The sequence below is a fragment of the Pelecanus crispus genome, chromosome 3 (assembly GCF_030463565.1).
Source record: "Pelecanus crispus isolate bPelCri1 chromosome 3, bPelCri1.pri, whole genome shotgun sequence".
NCBI classification, from domain to species: Eukaryota; Metazoa; Chordata; class Aves; order Pelecaniformes; family Pelecanidae; genus Pelecanus; species Pelecanus crispus.
The window spans coordinates 80,661,474-80,683,867 of NC_134645.1; the positions used below are offsets into that span (position 1 = coordinate 80,661,474).

The following is a 22,394-nucleotide window of genomic DNA, read 5'->3' on the forward strand; positions in this document are numbered from 1 at the left end:
AATTGGCATTCCTTCCTTACCCCTTGCATGGCACACCTTCCCATTCTAGAATTGCCATTCAATTGGTAATAAGGACTCTGAAGACCTAGATCTCCCAGATTTGGAGACCAATGACCTTATCCTGAAACCAATGACCAGAGTGGAAAGACTCCCTTTGGAGTAGGCAGTAAAAATGAGCCTAAATTCCCCTCTCTCTCACACAAGTGAAGAGACCGAAGATAACAGCTACCTGTTGTCCTTTTCTTCAGAAGTCTATAAAAAGTTCTGAAAAAAGAATTCTTCATTCCCAATTTTCTCTCAGTATCCCCTAACCCTATACAAAAACAGGGACCTTCTTGGAAGGGCAGGTGTCATACTTTCTTTGGAAAACACTGTAGAAAGCTCTACCTGTGAAAGCTTTTCCACCACTCAATTGTTTCTTTCTTAAATTAGTGGTCCCAATAGCTAGTGGAACTAAGGCAGAAGTAGAGAAAGATTAGTTATGAGTATATTAATTTCCTGTTTCCATGTCTTTATGAGAACTCCAGAAGTTGTGAATATACATGATGAGAAAAGGCAAATCCTGCAAGAAGTCTGGAGAATCTGCAGCAGTATCAGCTAAACCATATAACAAACTAATATTCACACCATGTCATTCATTTCAAAAATTCATCCAGAGCAAAACAGAATGGGTGTTCCCTTCAGGAAATAAAACTATCTCCTCCGTAGGAATCCTTTGCTTTGAGGAGAAAAGGAACTAATATTTTGGACACAGATGTGAAGCTAGTTTAAGCAATGAGACAGAAGTGATTTCCAGTATTCACTTGTCCCCTGCTTTTATCATTTCCCATTGAAGCATTCCAAAACTCTAAAAAGCACAAGAAAGAGAAACTAGTCTTACGGAAGCAGTTGATGAATACCTCTCAAGGATTCTGTGAAACAGGCATTTAATAAGGACAGCGATGGTGATAGAAAACAGGGCACAGAATATTTCCTTTACAGTACCTTCTACTCCTTTTGTACCTATTTATAGAAATCGCTTATTAAAAAAAAGTGTAGAGCAGGCCACTTGGGGATCAACTGTTTGCCACCAAGCTTTTCCTCATTGAAGGCACCTATGTTTCTAAGGAGTCCTGGAATGACATCTAAGCTTTCAGAATATTGAGAAATTGGAGGAGGCGGCCAAAAAAAAAAAAAAAATTCATCCTTTCTCACCAGGGAAACTGTTGCTCTTCATCAGCAAATCTGCCATCACTGTTGACACTTCTGTTGAAATAGATGAATGCAGAAAACATTTCAGAAGTTTCATTTCTAGCAATCACAATAGATGGCAAGGCACAATGGCTGGATGAAGATGTAAACAAAACTTAGCTTCCTTATGATTGTCAGAAATTGCTCCTTGCCTTCCTAAGGCAATATGTGAATAAATTCAATCTGCTTCAATTAATATACCTATTCTACTGTAACTGGATGGTTATTTGAAAAACAGAATTGCAAACAAAATGACAAACAACTTCCCCTCAAAAGGTCCTTTTCGCCCCTCTCAGTATCTTTATAAAGCAGTAGTGATTTCATTAGCACTGTTCACTCTTTTCATCAGTCCTTGGGACAACAAAAGAATTTGAGATGCAAAGTGAGCAAGTCTCTTGCTGGAATAAAATACTCCCCTTCAGTTCTCTTTGAAATAAATGTAATAGCATTAATGGCAGCAATCTGTCATGCTATTTTGGCATGCTCTACAGTTTCATCATTAACAGAAACACAGCTTTATTAGCAATGTTACTTTGGTACATATATAGGAACTGTGGGAAAGAGGAGTAAGGAGTCTCATGCACCTTCTTCTGTACGTAGTGTACTATTTCTATAATCCTGTTGCTTAATTCCTGCAAGCGTTTTAAATCACTGGGATATAGAATTGTGGCTGACACAACTGCTTCACATGGAGAATGACAGGCAATAAAAGTTTTCACATTCCTTTAAGCCCTCATCTTATTATCCCTGAATACAATGTACTTTACATCGAAAATATCTTTGAAGTTCATACAAGATGTCTCAAGTATTTATGACATGGAAGCTGATGCAATCTAGTCATAGCAATCATCTAGTACCTGTACATGTTCTATTGAGTAAGAATTCCAAAACTCTGTTACTGCAATGACCCCTCTATGATACTGGAACCTTTTATATACAACTTCTATAAAGACCAAACTCAAACTATACTGAAGGATAGGTTTGCAATACCTTTCAACCGCCTTGTCAGATGAAGAATGACATCTCTGAACTCAGAAGAGGATATAGATCAAGGTGTGCCAGAGTCGTGCAGTATCATATGCGAATACTAGAACAATGTGTTTATTGGCAGAAGTCTTAACAATGAGTTAGAATGTATGAGAGCAGCTGAGATTACCTAGAGCCATTCCATCATATGATGGCATGAACTGCTTGGGCTGATATAGATGAGGGATCTTTGTCCTTTACCAAAAGGAAAGCATTTTGTATTATTTTTGTGCATATTGCAGCATTGCAGGTATGTCTGGTACTCTAAGCCATATGAGCACCTAAATGTTGTTAGTGATCCTTGGTGCAAGGGTCTAAAGCAGCACAGGCAGCATCTCTTAGGCAGCACTGGCAAAAATCATCTCTGTCTCAAGTACACAGAAAGCATGCACAACCCACAGGAGAAGGTAAAGATGCACCATTCAAAAATACAGATCTTGCATTCAACACAGAAAGAGGGAGGAATATTATGTTACTCTTCTGTTTTGCAGAAAACTAGTCAGAACAAGATTGGAAAACATTTTTCTGTATTATCTTAAGGCCAGTAATTTGAGATGTAATTTAAGTGATGAGTGAGATTCAACTACCTCTAGTTTTATTCTTCCTAGTTCAAACACACATATAACAAGCTACATGCATTAACATTCCATCTTTTATGGTTAGAATCATTAGTATCTTAGCTATCATGTTAAGAGTCAGAAAAGTAAGGAACAGGTCATAAAGAAATTAAGCCTGTGGAGCTTATGCAGAATGAACCTTGACAACCTACACTTCAAATATGCATAACGATATTTGAAGAATATAAAATTGAAAATATATCATTTTCCCCTTTCAATTTTTTATATTTTCTAAAATTCCTCTTAGACTGAAAAACCTAACTGAAGATGTCCTATAAGGCTTCATGTTGCAACGAGCAATCTTTCTGGTAATAGGCTTTTTTTGCCTGTTCCTAAGAATATTTCGATAGAGGAGCCAGTCATTCTCAAAAATTATCAAGGTAATCAAGGTAAATCATGACATTCTGTGGTTCAGGCTACCAGAAAACTCAATGATTATGGTACACAATGCCATACAAATGGGTGATTGCAAAAAGCACCAGTAACAAAAAACCAAAATGAAAAATTTGCGGAGCTTTCAAGCTTATAAAGGATAAGCATATAATTTTGAACAGATAGCAAGGATGCATAATGAGTTAAGTGTTCAATCATACCTGCAAGTTTTAAAATTGTGACTCAGAAGAAAGGTCATTCTTTCCAATTAGTAGAAGTATCAACCAACCTTTTCTTACTAGAGACACTTGGACACCATTAACTAACTACCCATTTCAACTGCAACAATAAAGTACTTTGCACCACAGCTTTACTAAATAAAAGTCAAATTACAGTAACGTACATAGTATGATAATCCATACAGTCTTTACCTAAAAAGTAGTCTTTTGGGCCACTGATTTTAATAGGAGAAAATTATTTTGCACTGACGCATTCTCCTTGGTGCTTTATCATTCACCCATAATTTTTCATCGCTGGGCTTATTTTCTCATTTTCCCTCCCTCCATACTCATGAAACTTTTTCTTTGCTCCCACAAGTCTCCAGTCCTTCAGAATCTGTCTCTTTTTTTTTTTTTTTTTTTTTTTTAAATCCTGCTTTCAGTTTAATATAAGAGTGCTACGATAGCTCTGCTATGTATCATTTGCTGTAACAGCCTCAATGGACAACATTCTCTAAACTATTCAGTACCATCATCAAGTTAGTAAATGAAAGGTGATTCATTTTATAAAATTAAGAATATACTCCTTAATATCAAAGGTAGTTAAGAATATCCATGGAAATAATTTCTTCCTAAGCATAAAAACATGCTAGAAAGAAGGTATCTGCTGGCAAACATTTATACTTAATAGTGACCGAGTGTTTATAGGATGTGTTTTGAAAATAAAGTGTTATTCATTCTTTGTTGTAGAGATTGTCATATCTGTCAATGTTATTATCACAAAACAGTTGTTCATCCAACTACTAATGCAGCAATGGATATGCCTACTGAACATAGTGCCACGGACTATTCCTCCCTGTGCAAGAATTCAGATCTGAATAAAAAAAAAAACCACCCTTACTTAATTGTGAATTACAGAATGCATGTAATAATTATGTTCAGTAAAAACAGACTGCAGGCACATAAGTCTCATTAATCTCTTACAGCTGTTTGGTCATCGAAAAAAATGAACTAAAAAAAAAAGAAAAAAAAATCAAAGCCACAGAAAAATTCTGCTTCTATTGCCAATGAGTTTAAGCTTGGTTTTTGTGTATGAACACATATTTCCCCAATACCAGAACTGAAAACATGGCTCTACTCATCTGTGGACCTAAGGGAAGAATGTATAGCACCTTAAAACAAGAGGCTTGAACTGTGAAAACAAACACACTGAATTTAAACTTGAGTATTCTATATGCAATTATTAGAAGACTTAGTTCTGAAATGTTAATGATCAGACAAAGTTATTTCACATCAAGCAACTTCCCACCAACAATTTTTGGACAAATCAGTCTTTTGAGTGTAGAAACTTCCTAAGAACAGAAGTGTAAAGATTTTTTTTTCCTTGATAATCTAAACATAGTTCTGTTTTAATGCATAAATAGTGCCACCTTCAAATTCCATCAATTTTAAACATTTTGATACTTGCACAACTGAATATCTAGGAAGAGGGTTGTGTGGAAGGTACACATTACCATACTCAAGCAATACCAACCTTTCTCCTCTTGGTTGAACTAAAAGTTTTCCTGCTGTCCCTTTTAGGAAGTCTTCCCTCTCCAATCCGCCGATATGTTCATTACCAATTAATTGTCTACTTTCATCATTAAATGCTGTGTATGACCTTTGCTCTGCTAAGCAGTTATCATTACTTCTGCAAAGATTACTCATCATAGCTGGTTCTTCAGAATCTAGCTTCTCTTCATCTGAAATAGCCAAAGAGAATATATTTTGTACAAGTGTTCTTACACAATAAATACATGCGATGGAGCTCAAAATTAATTACTGTTTGTCACATTACATTATCAAAATTTGCTTGTATCAATTTAAAAGGTGAGAAAGCTTAAGACTATTTAGAGCAAAGTAGTCAAAGTCTTCTTACGAACACCATTTCTTAAAGTCTTTTGGTTTTGTGTTTTAACATTTTAAAGTTTCATCTAATTTTTTTTTTTAATTTCCCTTTTACAGAGAGGTGGATTGTACCTCATGAAAGTAGTGATTATATTTCAGGATCTGAATATTATGAAGGAACTCAACTAAAAGGTAGCTGTTAATCTTGCACCTTGTTATGTACATGTGATAAGATCCTACACAAAAAACTTATACGAACATTTGCATGATCCCCAAAGGGGAGAAGAGGCAAGCTCAGGCTATAACTACATTAGGTTCTCAACTTCTCCAATTAGTAACCTCAACTTATTAAGGCTAATGGATTAAACTATATATAGGGGTACATGATGTAAATATATATTTATAGAATATGTACATAATCATGAAGTAAAGTTTAGTCCTTTTAGTATGAGACTTATTTTGCAATGAAGTAAAAAGTGAGATGTTCAGTTTATCATGTAAAGTAACAATCCCAGGCAATGTAAGAATTGTCATTATTACAAATGAGTCTTCATTAAAGACAGAGTTCCAGCATGTTTTATTATGAGCCAATGTGCAGGAAACCAAGATGTCAAGTCATTTCCCATCTGCAAGAAAATTACTTTTAAATCCTACGTTTAGCGACCTTTATTAAGTCTCCACTAACGAAACTCTTAACAACAAACACGATGTAGTTGGAGGCCTGTCAAGACATAACATTCCTTTTCACTCCTCCTTTTATGCTCAATAATCCATCAGGGAATCTCCTTAGATGATGCCATCTCATTATGTCTTTAAAAATTTCAGCATTTAATGTTAATTTTACCCACTGAAGAAAACTTTCAGTAAAAATTCCATTACTCAGAAACCTATAGGAAAAAAAAGGCACCTGAGTAGCTTTCAACTCACTTTCAGAAGTGAAAGCCAGTATCATTTTTGGAAACCACATTTTCAAAACTGCCTTAAAGCCATTTAACTATTTTTAAATTTAGTCTGAAAGGAGATGTAGGTCCTTTAATATAATATAATATAATAATTCATGTAATTAACAATACTAAAACCCATCATTGAGTTATTTTTCTAGGAAATAATATGTATCAAAACATTCTTACTCTGATCAGGAGGAACCATTTTAGCAGAAAGGAAATTTCCCTGAAATGTTCTTCTAAATAAGCGTGCCCGAGCACTGCTGACTTTTCTAATCTCTGCAGCATCGGCAGGAGGCTTTGGAAGGGAAATGGAAGAATCTTCATCTTTCGCAAAATTGACTAGTATTGGTTTCTGTGATAGATAAAGAAGACATTTTAATGAAAGCACAGATAATTTCATTTTCATATAAGCAAAAATTAAAAAAAAAAAACCAAACCAAATGATTTATACAAAGAATTAAGTTCAGAATAGAACAGATGAAAGTTAGATAGGTTTGCTCATTAAAAAATTTTCATATGCAGAATCTACTGATACCATTCCGGCATTCCAATAAGCTAGATATCTGTACCATTATCACCACAGAAAGCCATTTAAAAGGAAACATTCAGGGGTGCAGAAAACAAATAAAAACTAGCCTGAGTACAGCAACTGAAACTCAGAATTATTTATTCCCCTCAAATACTCATTTAACATCATCTGTGGTATGCTCATTTGTCAAAAAAAAAGTTGTGCCAAAGACTTGCACTAACAATTCTAGAGGCACATCTATTCTTTGTGATTTGTTTTTGAGCACTAAAGTAGCATTTCCAGAACACTTCAAATGTGTTCATATCCAGGCTGAACAGTCCCAGCTCTCTCAGCCTTTCCTTACAGGAGAGATCCTCCAGTCCCTTCATCATCTTTGTGGCCTTTCATTGGACTCTCTCCAGTTGCTCCACATCTCTCTTGTACTGGCAAGACCATAATGGGACCTAGCACTCCAGGTATGGCCTTACCAGTGCTGAGTAGAGGGGAAGGATCACTTCCCTCAACCTGCTGACAATGGTCCTCCTAATACAGCCCAGGATACCATTAGCCACCTTCTCAGCAGCAAGAGCACATCGCTGGCTCATGTTGAAGCTCATGACCTTTTTCTGTTTTAGTAATCTTACACAAGAAAGCTGACTCAAGTATCTGTCTTCTGATTCTTGTTAATGTCACTTAGAATTATAATGCAATATAGCAATATTTAAATAGTTTAAATTATTTCCAGGTTTATTTTGGGAAAAAAAAAGACAGAACTGACTTTATAAGTCTCAGGCTAACATTATGACAGGCTTCCATTTGCCCCGAACCTATTTAAACCATATCTTTTCGTAACACAACCGATACACATATTTTTATGTGGGTATTGCATAGAGTTATTTCCAGAGTACTCACATGATCCAGTGGGCTAAGACGAACACCAGACACTGGTCTTGATTCAGCCAAATCAAAACTGGATGCATGAAGACTAGCATAAAGAAAGTAAATATAATATGAATAAAGCAGACCCAGTATTTTGTGGTTGGTTTGTCTTTTTTTTTTTTAATTGCATACTTCTTCCCTTTGCCAATGAATATGGGGAAAAGGAGGAATAAAGGAAGAGTGACAGAGGACTTTTACACCATCACTCTTCTTCCATGAATGCTATTTAACTTTGATATCTGGGAATTCAGCAGCATCAAAGGAGAAGAATTACAAGATCATCTGCATACCTGCCGTGATACAGTTTATTTCATACACATCTATAACAATTCTCTAATATAAGCCTAAATTCATGCACAAATCCAACTGTCATTAGTGCCCAACCTATCTGACAAAAGGTGCAGAACAGTGCAGGGTAGAAAACCCAGGTTTGTGCAGGCATGAGGATACTCCTTCCCATACACAGGAGAAGCACATACAGAACAAGCATGGATGTCAGCCAGAGTGACCTCTTTACCCGGTCACCAACAAACAGCCAAGTCACTGTCAGGCTCCTGCCTTATGTAAGGGCACAACACCATGCAATAAGGAATATCAGATACATTGAGTGCCTGAAGTCATGCTGCCACGAAAACAGGCATCGACACTGACTTACTTGTATGGCCATTCAAACACGTTTCAGCATCCTTTCTGGCATGCCTGACACCTAACATTACAAATACAGCTCATACGTCCTCCCTAGAGTCATGACAGAGTTGGCATATAAGGAGAGCTAAAAAATGACTGGGAAAATGGATGTAAAAGCCCAATATACAATTCTTTTTCTCTTTTGTCACAAGAGACAGATCTGTTGAGTTCTGTGAATTATGCTCCCCACACAGAAATAATTCTGAAGTACTATAAATTTTGTTTAAAAATGAGCATTTCAAACTTCAAGACCTACAATTTTATATTTAAAAATATCTGAGAAAGCTCTGAAAATAGATCTAGCATGCAGTTTATGTAGAAACAAGCAAGGCTTTCACAGTTTCTAGGGAAAAGTTGAAGACTATCTCAGTTAAAAGCATACATTGTCTTAAGAAAAAGGTGAGTACAGACCACTTTCCTATACCATTCTCCACATACAAAACTAGCGTAATGACTGCCTCTGGTAGCTCTAATCCACAGGAACTTCTGGACATGTAGATTAACACCAACAGTAAGAATCATTAGAAGAAGGCAAAGGATGTGATTAGGAATACAGATTAACACAGGGAAAAAAATCACCGGAAACATAATTACAGAATCAAATCTCTTGCTGCTAAAGGATATTTGAAAAAAATCTTAAAGCCACAGTACCTAAAAACTGAAGGGGGTCTATTTTGAGGAGCTCGTGAGGATCCAGATCCAAAAAGTTTCCTTTGATCCTCCGTAGGTGTAAATGGCCTCGAAGTTCTCAATGTTCGTAGAACATTTCTGGCTTCATTTATAATCTCAGAACTGGTCTTCTGCTTTGACACTGAAAGCCTGTAGAATGGTTCTGCCTTTTCTGTATTTTTATTCTTTGAAGCTTGCATTCCTCCACAAAGCAGTGAACAAGAAGAATACTGTACAATATAATGGAAGGCACAGAAGATAATGCTAGTTTTAAATTACAAACTATTTATTTATCAATGTTTATGCTACCGCAATGTAGTTAAAAAGGACGTTATAACAAAATCCTAGACAGTGGTGAAGCAGTGGAAAATAAGGCTCATTGATACTGCATTTCCTTCACAATTTCTCAGTTCTGTAGGAAAATACTGAAGACGAGCAGAAAGCATCTGACATGAAGGATCTTTAGTTTTTCAGGGGGAGCTAAAATATACCACACTCAGTACCACAGTGCTTTCTGGCCAAATGTAGTACTCTCCAATACTACAGAAAATCTGTTTCTTAACACCTGATTACTTATAAAACATCATAACCAAAACAGGAATTCAATAATATGCTGTAAAGAGACACTTTCTTTCCAATGAACTTAGGAAATACCCAACATAACTTATCAACCTTACCAAGGGCAGCTCCCTAATAATTCAAAGTGGTAGTATTATCAATAACTGAAGCACAGTTATCAGTAATTGATAAGCAGAGACAAGGAAGAACAGGCAATCAATTTTTTTCTCCAAGAGAAATGCCTCCTCAACCCATCCCCAAGCACATGCAAAGATAACACCAACATAAGATAAATTATCAACCCAAACTTTAAATCAGTGTTCTGTCCTGCTGCATCTTCTGGCAAACACAGTGGGCAGTGAAAGATGCACTTCATCATCTCTTGAGCCCCCCAAAATCAATCACTATCATGGTGCAGCTCTCTGTAGATACCATCCTTGTCATTTTACAGAAAGCTCATCATGAGCCTTAAACCATCCAAAATTCCTCTTCTGCTTTTCAAACTTACCTAAAAAGAAAAATATGTTTCTGCACGGTCTTTGACTCAGACCATCTGGTAACTTCTATTCTCTCACATAGTTTATGACAATGAACTGACAGTAGATCAGACACCACCATCTTGGTTATTTCTAAGCTATGGAGCAAAAATCCTATTTCTCTAGTTTCTTAGTTCACTTCTTTCTGTCCTGCATTTTTACATTTCCAACTGCCTCTTCCCCTCTTTCTTTCAGAGCCTGTGCATTCTAGCACAGTTTCTTTAATTAATATACAACCCAACCTCTTCAGCTGAACTACACAAGATAAAATTGGATACTAAGGAGCAGTGCACCAACCTCTTTCACTAAAAGATGCATAATTACAAAACAGAGGAACAGATCAGGAGCCTGAGACTGCCAGTGTTTTTCATCCTTCCGATTACCATTAATACATTACTTTTCTCCACTGTGACTGAATCTAGCTCTGTGTGCTCCCTACTCTTCCCTCTATTACAACATGATTCAAGAGTTAAGTAAGGAATTCCACTGCAGCACTCTGTTTGGAGCAATTATACAGCCATTCCTCACTGAACAGGGAAGGCAGATTATCAGTCCCTGTTCTCCCAGCTACTGGGAGTCAAGATTTTGACCTTTAAGTGGAAGGTCTTCTGCATAGGCCGTCTGATGCAGGTATTATCCAGCATAATGGAAACAATAGCTGTGAATAAATACTAAAACATCATTAACATGATTCTACAAATCGTAAATTTGAATTAATTCACATTTCTTCTTTTCTGGTCTATACATTTCCATCCACCTTGCTAAATTTTAAAATAAATCTTCTCAAGTAATCTAGTATCTTACATTTAATCTGTGAAGGACACCATTTTCTTTAGTTCTTAAAATCTCTGTGCTCTGACATCGAAATGTGTATTTTATGGGATGTGCATATATGTTCTTCTTAGTTAAACTAAGAAGCAACCTGAGAGATATGATGTGTTTCTGTGGAACAGCAGCACCTCTGATACAATCAGCTTAAGTTTTTGTGAATTCTACTGTCAGATGCAAATTTTCTATCCTAGAAGTACATTTATTTGCCACAGTTGAGACCAAACTTCCGTTACAATAACTTTTTGTTGAAGCCTTCACCTCTTACCTATTTCTTTTTAACTGGCGAAGGAACTTTTCTACTGTAAACTTAATTAGCAAGTCCTACCACTTGGGCTCTGGTAGTCACCCTTCCAACCTATTAAAAACAAAGTTTTAAGAATTAACATTGCAGAGGGAACCTATGACTTGGTTGAAATGCTTGACTGAGCTCACTGCTGCATTGCTGCTTTAGTGGAGAGGGGGAGAGTAGCGCCCTTCCCTACTGCCGGAGCAGTAAGGGTGATGGGCAGCAGGCTCCACTCTCAGGCGCTGGGAGCTGTCACAGGGGGGCGGCACTGAGCAGAATTTAGGATTTACCGCCGACCCCATGAGCACATTAACAGTTCATTTTGGCGTAAGGTAGGATTACACACATTCAGAATTGTGGTAGTGATACAATACCAATATATTATGAATTGATATCCCATAATTATTAATCAGAAAATGTAATAGAACACAGAGAAACAAGTAAGCAGTGTCATAAAATGAGATGTGTGTATATATATATGTATGATAGGAGAAGAAAGCTTACTCCTTCTTGCAAGCATTTAAGAACCACGAGTAATTCTTTATCTGAATGAGTTTGGCTGCTGTGCCATCACAGTACAATCACCGTCTCTTTCTCAAAAGACAGATAAAGATGATTTGCACTCTCTATTTTATAACGCCTAAGGCTGAAACATTTAAGCATCAAGCAATTGCTCTGCTGCAGCAGCACTAAAGAAAGAAGTTCTGTCTGCTCTCCAGTGTCCCACATCCCAGAAGCTTTGAGGAAGCACCTTCAGCTATATTACGCCAGTTCTCTTCCTAGAAAACTACTACCTAGATCTGTGCATTAGGGAAAAACCCTCCCAGGCACCAGAAGCTTTCTTGACTTTGATGAGAATAAGGTACCTGGATCATTCAATTGCAGTGCCAGAGATTAATTTTAAAATATGAATGCAACAAGCAGAAAGCAGAAGTACAGGATGAAGGAGCAGCCCAAGAGTGGAAGGCGAACGACTGCACTGGCTGCCCAGCATACAATCTGGTTTTACCCTTGGTTTTCATTATTTATACAAAAATAGGTCTGTCTGGTTTTGTATTTATTTGTAAGAATTTCTGTTTTTTCACAAACTCTATTATCTTAGTTGCAAATAAGAAATAATTCTAATAGCTAGTGCTTCTTTCTGAAAATCCAGCAGCATTCCCATTTTGCTCCCCAATCCCAGCAGGGGACAGATAAAGGGAATGTCACAGTGTCAATGGGAACAGCATAGCTGGTACGCACAGATCTTGTCCCCCACTGCTGTCACCATTTCCCAGGTAGCCTTTAACTTGCACAGATGAAGATCTCCTATCTGACTCTCTACTGGAAGGTGGAAGAGTATTACACCAGTGTCTGAAAAGCCATACTTGGGCTCTTGTCTTTCTTCCACAGTTGTTTATTCCAGTGGTCTCATCTTCTCTGTATAGGAAGAGCTGAAAGCAGTAGATAGTGGTACAGGGTCAGAGAACCCCAGCTCGACAGAGCACTGGTCAGAGAACCCCAGATTAGTCCTAGCTATCTCCAGAAGCAAGAGAGCTGCACCCTTGCAGCACTTCTCCTGGGTCAATCAGCACATGGCTGACTACATCAGATGTGGCACCACATTGACTCCGCCATCCTGTCTCCCATCGCAAAACCAGTGGCATTTAACTGCTAACATACAGAACGCATATACTTGCAATCACTAAGTGCAGTGACAAGAAACCCTGTACTCAAGCCACGAACACTCAGCTCACCGACATCTGAATCCAGGTTCTGTCTGCCCAAGCAAATCTCTAGAATAGTTAGCACCCAAATACAGGTTTAGTAAGAGTGAACTAATAATGGATATTATTAGATATAATTTTAAACATCAGCAACTTACCAGTCACAACCGATACGCTTTCAGCTTGGTGAAATTTTGAAGCAGAGAAATCACTATCAAAAAGAAATGAGAACAAAGTTATGAGAAATTGAGCCTGCAACCCTCAGCAGAGCAAGATTTTCAGTGCGGCCCTCAGATGACACGTCCGAGAGGAGCTCCCCAGATAAGCAGCACCTGTGGAGTAAAAGCTGAGCCGGGCTTTGCGGAGTAACCAACCCCAAACCGGCAAAACAAGACTCTCCCCCGGACACGGTGGGCAGCAAGCTGCCGGGAAACGGGCCGGAGGTTCCCCCTCTCCAGCCACTTTTGCAAAGCCTCCCGCCCGACGTACCGCACCCCCCAGCCCTTCGGCCCAGCCCGGGCCTCCGCGCCCCCGCAGCGAGGCGGCAGCCCCGGAGGACGAGCGTTACGGCCAGGCGGGGCGGGGCACGGCTGCCGCCGGCACCGGCCGCTGGCCGAGGCGTTCTGCCTAACAGCCCCGCCAAACCCCCCCCCCCCCGCCCGCCTCCGCCGGTCCCGGTCCCCCTCTCCCGCTCCGCCGCGGGCGGCCCCCGCGCCCGCCGGAACCGGCGCCCACTGTTCCCATGGCAACAGTACACACCGCGGCCGCGGGCGAAGCGCGGCCGACCCCCGGCAGCCCGCCGGGGCCGGGCGGGACCCCCGCTCACCTCCGCCGAGGGAAACCGCGGCCCCGCCACGGCGCCGGGGCCGCCACGCCCCGCGCGATCCCCTCAGCCGCACCTGCTCGGGGGGAGGGGGGGGGGCGCGGGGGAGCCCGCGGCGGCCAAGGCGCCTGCGCGGCCACCTGCAGGCGCATGCGCAGCGCGGCCCAGGCCGGGGCGGGCTGAGGGGGGGGGGCGGCGGCGGCGGCGGCGGCGGCGGCTGGGGCAGCGTCGCGACAGTGCCGCGACAACCTCGTGACAACGCCGTGGCGCTCCCGCCGCCGCCGCCGCAGCCACTGCCTGTCCGGGCCGACGTCCCCGCGCCCCAGGGGCGGGGGCAGTGGCAGTGGCAGTGAGGGGTCCTGCTGCAGCGCTGGTTTTCTGGTGTTTTGTTTTGTTCTTTTCTGGTGGTGGGCGCTTCCCGCAGCCTGTCCTGGCCCACGTTTAGAGCGTAGTAGCGGGTAGCAAAAGCCCAGATGCGGGGTGACAAAAGTTACTCTTTTTGGAAATGCTGGATGTGCCCTGTTACGCTGCCTTCTCTCAGCTCAGATTTACAGAGTAGAAATGGAGACATTGAAAGTTTGTCCACAGTAGAACCAAACCAGGGGACTCGGGTGCGGTGTAGCGGCAGCTGCAGAACCCCCTTCCCCAGGGTCACTTTGGTCAGGCACAAAGGGTGGGATTGCTCCCCTCAGCGCTCGCCTCTGCCAGGCCAGAAGTGTTACCGCATCTGCTCGCCTCCCGCTCTTTGGGAGGCCGAAAGATGGCTGTTTCCACATTGTCCGTAGGAGCGCTTCGCACGGATCGGTCCCACAGGCCGGAGAGCTTTGTTGGAGTGGTACAAGGGGAGCACTCGCAGTGTCCTCACAAGCAGCCTCCCAGGTGAGGCCCTACCAAAGGTGAATCCAGCTCCAGGTTTTGGGACCCCGTTGGCCAGTGTGCCGGGCACTCGCTGAACAGTTCCCTCCCTCGCGTGCCTCCCGCTACCAGGATGGGTAACGTGATCACGGCCCGTATCAGAAAATCTCCAGACATGTAGTAAAAACAAAGAGAGGCCTGTTGGCGCAAGTGGGTTGTTCATAGTCGACTGACAAGGACAGTCTTTGTTTGCTATCTCTGAATGCGTTTTGAAATGTATCTAAAAACTTCTGTAGGAGGGTGGTTATTATCTCTTTGTGAATAATAGAAAAATGCAACAAATACAGCTCCATCTGACCAAGCTTCTTCCCTGGTTCCTTTATAACATGCTTCAGATATATCTGAAGACACTCCAAATAAATTCATCTTGTATATATATTTATATGTAAATACATATGTATCTCTTACTGACATAAAAGTTCCTTTTATTAATTGCATACTAACATTAAAACGCTTACTTCCTCATGTTTGTTAGGCAAGAATCCTGAGGACACTGTAATTTGTCTTTCTGAATATTGTTACAAGCCTATTATGCCCCTTTCTTGTAGGAAAACGTCCTCTTCCAGTTCCTCTTTTGATTCTGACAGGTATTATGATAGCAGTAAAAAGATCTCCATGTGTAACCCTACCCGGTTTACATAACACATGCCATATCTCTGCTAGCTTCTACTTTATCTCTAATTATTAGACATCTAGTCTTCTTTCTTCTGCAGCCAAGTTCAATACCTCAGAAATAAATGAAAACCTTGTTAGTATTGCACTTGCTTTTCTTTGTATATTCTTCCCTAAAAGCTGAAAGAATGTGTGTGTGTGTGTATACATGCATGCTATTTTCAGATCATTCACAGTTAGCTCATTCTCTGTTATTTTCTTCTGAACCTTTCTCTTATTGAGATAACACAAGTAAAGTTTCACAGAAAAATGTGTAGATCAGTTTCCTGGTAAAGCCAGTTTGAATCTTTTTTCACTGTTATTATCTCATCATTGTTTAAACAATTTTTAAATCCACCCAGTTAAACCCACTAAGCCTTCCTTCTTGGCTTCTTCTTTAATCCTTTTCATATGGACATTATTTCTCCTCTCTCTATTTTCTAGGTCATCAAATTGAAGAGTTAATTTTTTATTCGTTTTCTGAGCTTTGGCTGTGTCGTGGTTTAGCCCCAGCCAGCAACTCAGTACCACGCAGCCGCTCGCTCACTCCCCCTACCCCGATGGGATGGGGGAGAGAATTGGAGGAGTAAGAGTGAGAAACACTCCTGGGTTGAGATAAGAACAGTTTAATAATTGAAATAAAGTAAAATAGTAATGCTAATAGTAACAGTATAATAATGATAATAACAATAATGATACACGAAGCAAGTGATGCACAATGCAATTGCTCACCACCCGCCGACCGATACCCAGACAGTTCCCGAGCAGCGATCGCTGCTCCCCGGCCACCCCCCCCAGTTTATATACTGAGCATGACGTCATATGGTATGGAATAGCCCTTTGGTCAGTTTGGATCAACTATTCTGGCTGTGCCCCCTCTCAGTTTCTTGTGCGCCTGGCAGAGCATGGGAAGCTGAAAAAGTCCTTGACTAGCATAAGCAGTACTCAGCAACAACTAAAAACATCAGCGTGTTATCAACATTCTTCTCCTACTAAATCCAAAACACAGCACTATGCCTGCTGCTAGGAAGAAAATTAACTCTATCCCAGCCGAAACCAGGACAGTATCCACCCCTTATTCTATACCATCTACGTCATGCACAGGCCCTCCCCTTTCCAATGTGTTCCAATTAATCACCACCGCTTTCCCTATCTTGATATACACACAGATATCATTCCCTTCGTCTATGGCCCATCCCTCTAAAATGTCCATTGAGTTCATTTAGCCCATGACTTTGGGTTCCATCTGTTATCACAGTCTTTCAGAGCAGGAGAGGTGGTGTGCAGTGTTGGACTGTTGCATGCTGAAGTCAGTTCTCATTCCAACATGGTTTCATCAAAGTTCATTTTCATTAAGCTGGGCAATTCTTACTGCAATACCATTGATGCGGCATATAGCAATCATAATATATAGTATTATATACTTAATATTAACTTACTATATTATTATATTAACATGCAGTTAAGAGATAACATACAGTATTATAAAGCAATTAATATTATACAATTCAGTTCATTAGCTATTTTCACCCAAAATCAAATTGCCTTGAGGTACACATTGGGCTTCCCCATCCTTTCGCATCACCCACCAAGTGCACCCAGGTCCTTGAGCAAAAGCAATCCCACGAATGGGTTTGCCTTTGCCAGAGGGGGAAGTAACCCAGACTGTCTTCCCCAGCATATTTTTCATGTGCACTACAGGAACTTTATCTCCTTCTACAGTACGTAGAAGTTTTGATTGGGCAGGGCCAGCTCGATTGGCAGATCCCCTGGTGTTGACTAACCAGGTGGCTTTTGCTAAATGCGTATCCCAATGTTTAAACGTCCCACCACCCATTGCTCTCAGGGTAGTCTTTAACAATCCATTGTATCGCTCAATTTTCCCGGAGGCTGGTGCATGGTAAGGGATGTGATACACCCACTCAATGCCGTGCTCTTTGGCCCAGGTGTCTATGAGGTTGTTTCGGAAATGAGTCCCGTTGTCTGACTCAATTCTTTCTGGGGTGCCATGTCGCCACAGGACTTGCTTTTCAAGGCCCAGGATGGTGTTCCGGGAGGTGGCATGGGGCACGGGATATGTTTCCAACCATCCAGTGGTTGCTTCCACCATGGTGAGCACATGGCGCTTGCCTTGGCGGGTCTGTGGGAGCGTGATGTAATCAATCTGCCAGGCCTCCCCATATTTATATTTCAGCCATCGTTCACTATACCCAAGGGGCTTGAACTGCTTGGCTTGCTTGATTGCAGCGCATGTTTCACACTCATGAATAACCTGTGCAATACTGTCCATAGTTAAGTCCACCCCTCGATCACGAGCCCATTTATACGTTGCATCCCTTCCTTGATGGCCTGAGGCGTCATGGGCCCACCGAGCTATAAATAATTCACCCTTATGTTGCCAGTCCAAATCCACCTGAGCCACTTCAATCTTAGCAGCCTGATCTACTTGCTGGTTGTTTTGATGTTCTTCAGTGGCCCGACTCTTAGGTACATGAGCATCTACGTGACGAACTTTTACAACCAGGTTCTCTACCCGGGCAGCAATATCTTGCCACAATGCGGCAGCCCAGATTGGTTTGCCTCTGCGCTGCCAGTTGCTGGCTGGGGCTAAACCACGACAGGCTGTTATAGCAACTATTTCTTTTGTGATGTCTCTCTGCTATGTTGCACCTGTTATAACTTTCTGAAATCCCTTTTCTCATGTGCTTTTTACTGAACGAACTCTCTCAGCACCTATTTTAAATGCAGGTACTTAATTAAATCTCCCTGTTTGCAATAACACTGCTTTAGGATGGAAGTATCATCAAAACATGTAAACTGACTAGGTCTAGACAAGCCAGTATTTACTCAAAAGATTGCTGAGGTAAAAATAATGTGTTCTGAGCAGTTCTGCCTAACTAACAAAAAAATACAAAGTATTCAATGATGTCATATTCATTCAAATTACTTTATTTTTTAGATTTGAATATCATGAAAGGGACTTTGTGCTAGTATCCAGTCTCAATTTTCAGTTTGGCTAACTGAAATTTGTCTAGAAATGAAACTTACCTGGATATCCAAGCATACAAGGCCTATATTTCAATGCAACTCAGAATTAGTTAACAGTGTTAAACATTTTGCCTGCCAAGTGTTCATTGATCATACTCGCTGCTCCTTGTTGCTGACCTGTAAAAGCAGCTTCCAGTGCAATTTCAGTAACACAAGTGGCAATGCAATCCCCATTTCCCCCTATTTCTTTCCTCTTTTTCAAAACAAAACAACAGTCCCACCTCCAATCTGGACAAAAATCTTCCTGTCATGTTCAACTTTGCATAGACCATCTGGTATGTGCTGTTAAGTAAGCTCTGTGTTTCATATCACTTGTAGCTCATTACAAAGGCAGGTGAAGCAGTTCATTTTACGGCAGCTAGAAACAACCCCTATACTAGGTGGCCTAATAAGTTTTAATCGGACAGGTTTATGAAGATCTTTATTACATGCAGCAGGGAAATCTGTCACAGGAAAAGAGCACTGGGTATAGGATGAGATAACTAGTTGGTGGATAAGGGAAAGGGGTGTATGCTGTTTGTCTTAAGTGAGGCTTTCGACTGTCTCCCATTACACCCTCACAGACAAACTGTTGAAGTATGGGCCATTGGATAGTGAGCTGGGCTGACATTTGGCTGAACTGCAGAGCTCAAAGGGTTGAGATCAGCAGCACAAAATGCAGCTGGAGGCCAGTCATCAGCAGTGTTCACCCTCAGCAAGTTTGCTGACGATGCAAAACTGGGTGGAGTAGCTGGTACACCAGATGGTTGTGCTGCCATTCAGAGGGACCTTGGCAGGCTGGAGAACGGGGCCCAGAGGGATCTCCAGAAGTTCAGCAAAGGGAAATGTAAAGTCCTGCACCTGGGGAGGAGTAATCCCATGCACCAGTACATGCTGGGGGCCAGCTGGCTGGAAAGGAGAAAAAGACCTGCAGAAAAAGACCTGGGGATCCCGGCTGACACCAAGTTGAACATATAAGCCAGCAATGTGCCCTTGCTGCAAAGGCATCCAACAGCCTCCTGGGCTGCATTAAGAAGAGCATTGCCTTCAGGTGGAGGTGGAGGGAGGTGATCCTTTTCTTCTGCGCAGGACTGATGAGGCCACAACAGGAGTGCTGGGTCCAGTCGTGGGCTCCCCAGTACAACAGAGACATGGACATACTGGAGTAAGCCCAGCGAAGGGCCGCTAAGATGACTAAGGGGCTGGAGCATCTTTCATATGAGGAAAGGCTGAGAGAGCTGGGACTGTTTAGCCTGGAGAAGAGAAGGCTCTGGGTGGGATCTTACCAGTGTGTATAAATATCTGAAGGAGGGGCACAAAGGAGACTTCTTGGTGGTGCCCAGTGAAAGGACAAGAGGCAGCAGGCACAAATTGAAATACAGGAAACTCCGTTTAAACATAAGAACAAATTTCTATGGTGAGGGTAGTCAGACACTAGAACACCGGTTGCTTATAGAGGTTTTTGTGGTCTCCATCTTTGGAGGTATTCAAAATCTGATTGAAAAAGTCCCTGAATGACCTGCTCTAGTTGACTGCTTTGAGCAAGGGGGTTGGACTAGATGATCTCCAGAGGTCCCTTCCAACCTTAAATATTCTGTGATAGATGTATTTTTTTTTTTAATTCCTTAAAATCTTATTCAAATTTGGCTGAAAATTAAGATTTTGGAAATCACCATGATCAATCTCTAGCTTGCATTGCTCACTGTGATTTGGTCACTGTGCCAGCGTCCTGCAAACTTACCCACACTCAGGCCAGCACTTGATTCCCTCCATGCTCACTGTTCAGGCCCGTCAATAAAAATCTGAGCTTTCCTGGTGCAGTTATGCTAGCTTCCCAAGTGAAATACCCTTCAAGTTGGTGTGTTTCTGCTGACACACGGCATGCAAGGACTTCTTATACCAACTCAGCATTGTGAGCCATCTACCAGCCGCACACCCACTGTGCAATTGTCCCTACATCAATGACTGCTTTCACTGATTTCCTGTTAATTCTGCTGCCTCTGCCAGTGACTGGAAATCCCTGGTGTGTTAGCGAAATGCCTGCTTTTCTTCTAGTCTGCCTTTTGACCCAACTAGACGGACAGGACTCCACATGACTTTGGTGCTGCTACTTAGTTTAAGACCCGAATTTCTACAGCCAGAGCAGGAAGGGATACTTGGGGAGACAGCCTTTTTTCAAGAATAAATAGATATGGAAGGAAAATGTGAGGCCACAGTCCAGTGTACAGCCTAAAAGCCGAGATAAGAGCCACTGCCAGGTGAAGAAGAAGAAAAGGCAGTTTGTTTTCTCACAAGACACAGCCTTAAGTTCAGTGGTCCAAAGTGTTCCTTTTATGACCAGCTTGTGCACTCATTACAGACAGCATACGGAGCTGGGATACTGCTCTTGGCATTCACGTAAGCCTGCGGTGAAGGATACCAAGAACTGGATAAATCAGAGGACATTTGGGGGAACAGAGACATGGAGAGAGTCAAAACTATTGAGATAACAAACCCCCTTAGGGAGCTCACTGAACACACATAGCTAAATGAGGAAGGGAATTCACTGTAATAGGGCTGGTGCATTAACTTAGTGATCTTGTTTACTTTCTTAAGGTTTCTACATCAGCATTCCTTGCCTTTCCTCCAAACACATTCTCCTGTCAAATTGTATCTACCAGCTGCTGGTGGGAGGGAATATTAAGAGTATATTAAGAGTACTGAAATGTCAGTATGCGGCAAAAGTCTAAAAAGTTAAAACCAAAACTTTCACAGAGCAGGAACAAAGCTATTGCAAAGCAGTGAGTGAGCATGTTCATCATTTACAAAACACACTTGCTTTAAACCAATAACATGCAGTATCATTGGAACAAACCCAAATTACTTTAGATGATTTTTAGTGACAGTGGAACCAACTGAGTGAGCATCTATTTTCAAAAAATCGTTCTGTAGAACTTGGACTTCCTGGTATTTATCCAGGAAATCTAAGACAGAAGTCTCAGTCCACGTGCAGCACAGCATATACACAGTCATGCCAGACCTTCTGTGCATGTGCTATGCAGAATATCTGTGAATATGTGATAAACTGGGTGTGTCCAGAACACATTGCACTTACTGCACGAATACAGCCTGCCTGCAGACCGCAGGTGCTGCATGTCCACAACATGTCAGACTCATTGTTCGGGAGCTCGTGTTACATACGTGGTTATGCAGGGGTCCAGCAGGTTCCGTGCATGCATATGGTTTCTAAGCTCTATGTATTTTCCATCCATCTATATATTCTACATGTATGATAGCTATCTAAGGAATGCACTTGTCTCTAATATCTGGCAATGTCATGGAAAAAAACAAAGCTCTGCTGCTTTGTACTGAATTCGGGAAACGGGATGAAACTCCCCTCAGCAAATGAAGGGATTCTATGAGACCCCTTCACGGTTTTTGCAGGAGACTGCTAAATTAGAGTTTTGTTGTTTGGTGGGTATTTCTGTTATTTTTTTTCCAGTTACAGGGTTTTGTTTTTACCTAGACCTTTCCAACCAGAGCTGCCTTGTCTCTGTGGCCAGAGTTGGCTTTGTAACTCCATTAATGACAAGAGGATAGATGGGGAGGCAAGCATGGGCTTTCTCCCAAACCACATTGATGTAAAATACTGTCTAGAGAGATCACCATGGAGAAGCACTGCTTTCATTTTATGTGTTCAAAACAAGATGGGACCGAATTGGGACATAAACCTTATTTACTGTTCCACCACAGTTAGCAAAGCCCATTGTATCAGATTAATCTCTTATTTCCAGTACATTACCCAGCATGAAAAGACCATGCAGCAGGAAATACTTAATTTTGTGTAGCTCACTGGAGACTGAGCACCCCAAATAATGCCAAAATGCCCAGATCGGCACAGCTTTCCAGAAAGCTGGAACCGCCTATTTCTCCACTGTCTCCTCTTTAAGCAGCTCTTAACTCAGGGTGAATGTGCTATGAG

General features: G+C 41.4%; 2 protein-coding genes across 2 annotated transcripts in view; both read right to left on the reverse strand.

The window, feature by feature from the left end:
* Positions 1-13,213, reverse strand: part of ARMC2 (armadillo repeat containing 2) — a 63,917-nt gene extending 50,704 nt beyond the window's left edge. The window contains exons 1-5 of the mRNA XM_075708082.1: positions 13,175-13,213; positions 9,083-9,303; positions 7,718-7,790; positions 6,481-6,649; positions 4,998-5,205 (exon numbers count right to left, since the gene is read on the reverse strand). Of these exons, the coding sequence (XP_075564197.1) occupies positions 4,998-5,205; positions 6,481-6,649; positions 7,718-7,790; positions 9,083-9,300 (668 nt within the window). The 5' untranslated portion in view covers positions 9,301-9,303; positions 13,175-13,213. The remainder of the gene's footprint in view (positions 1-4,997; positions 5,206-6,480; positions 6,650-7,717; positions 7,791-9,082; positions 9,304-13,174) is intronic.
* Positions 1-22,394, reverse strand: part of FOXO3 (forkhead box O3) — a 272,533-nt gene that overhangs the window by 71,796 nt on the left and 178,343 nt on the right. The window lies entirely within an intron of this gene.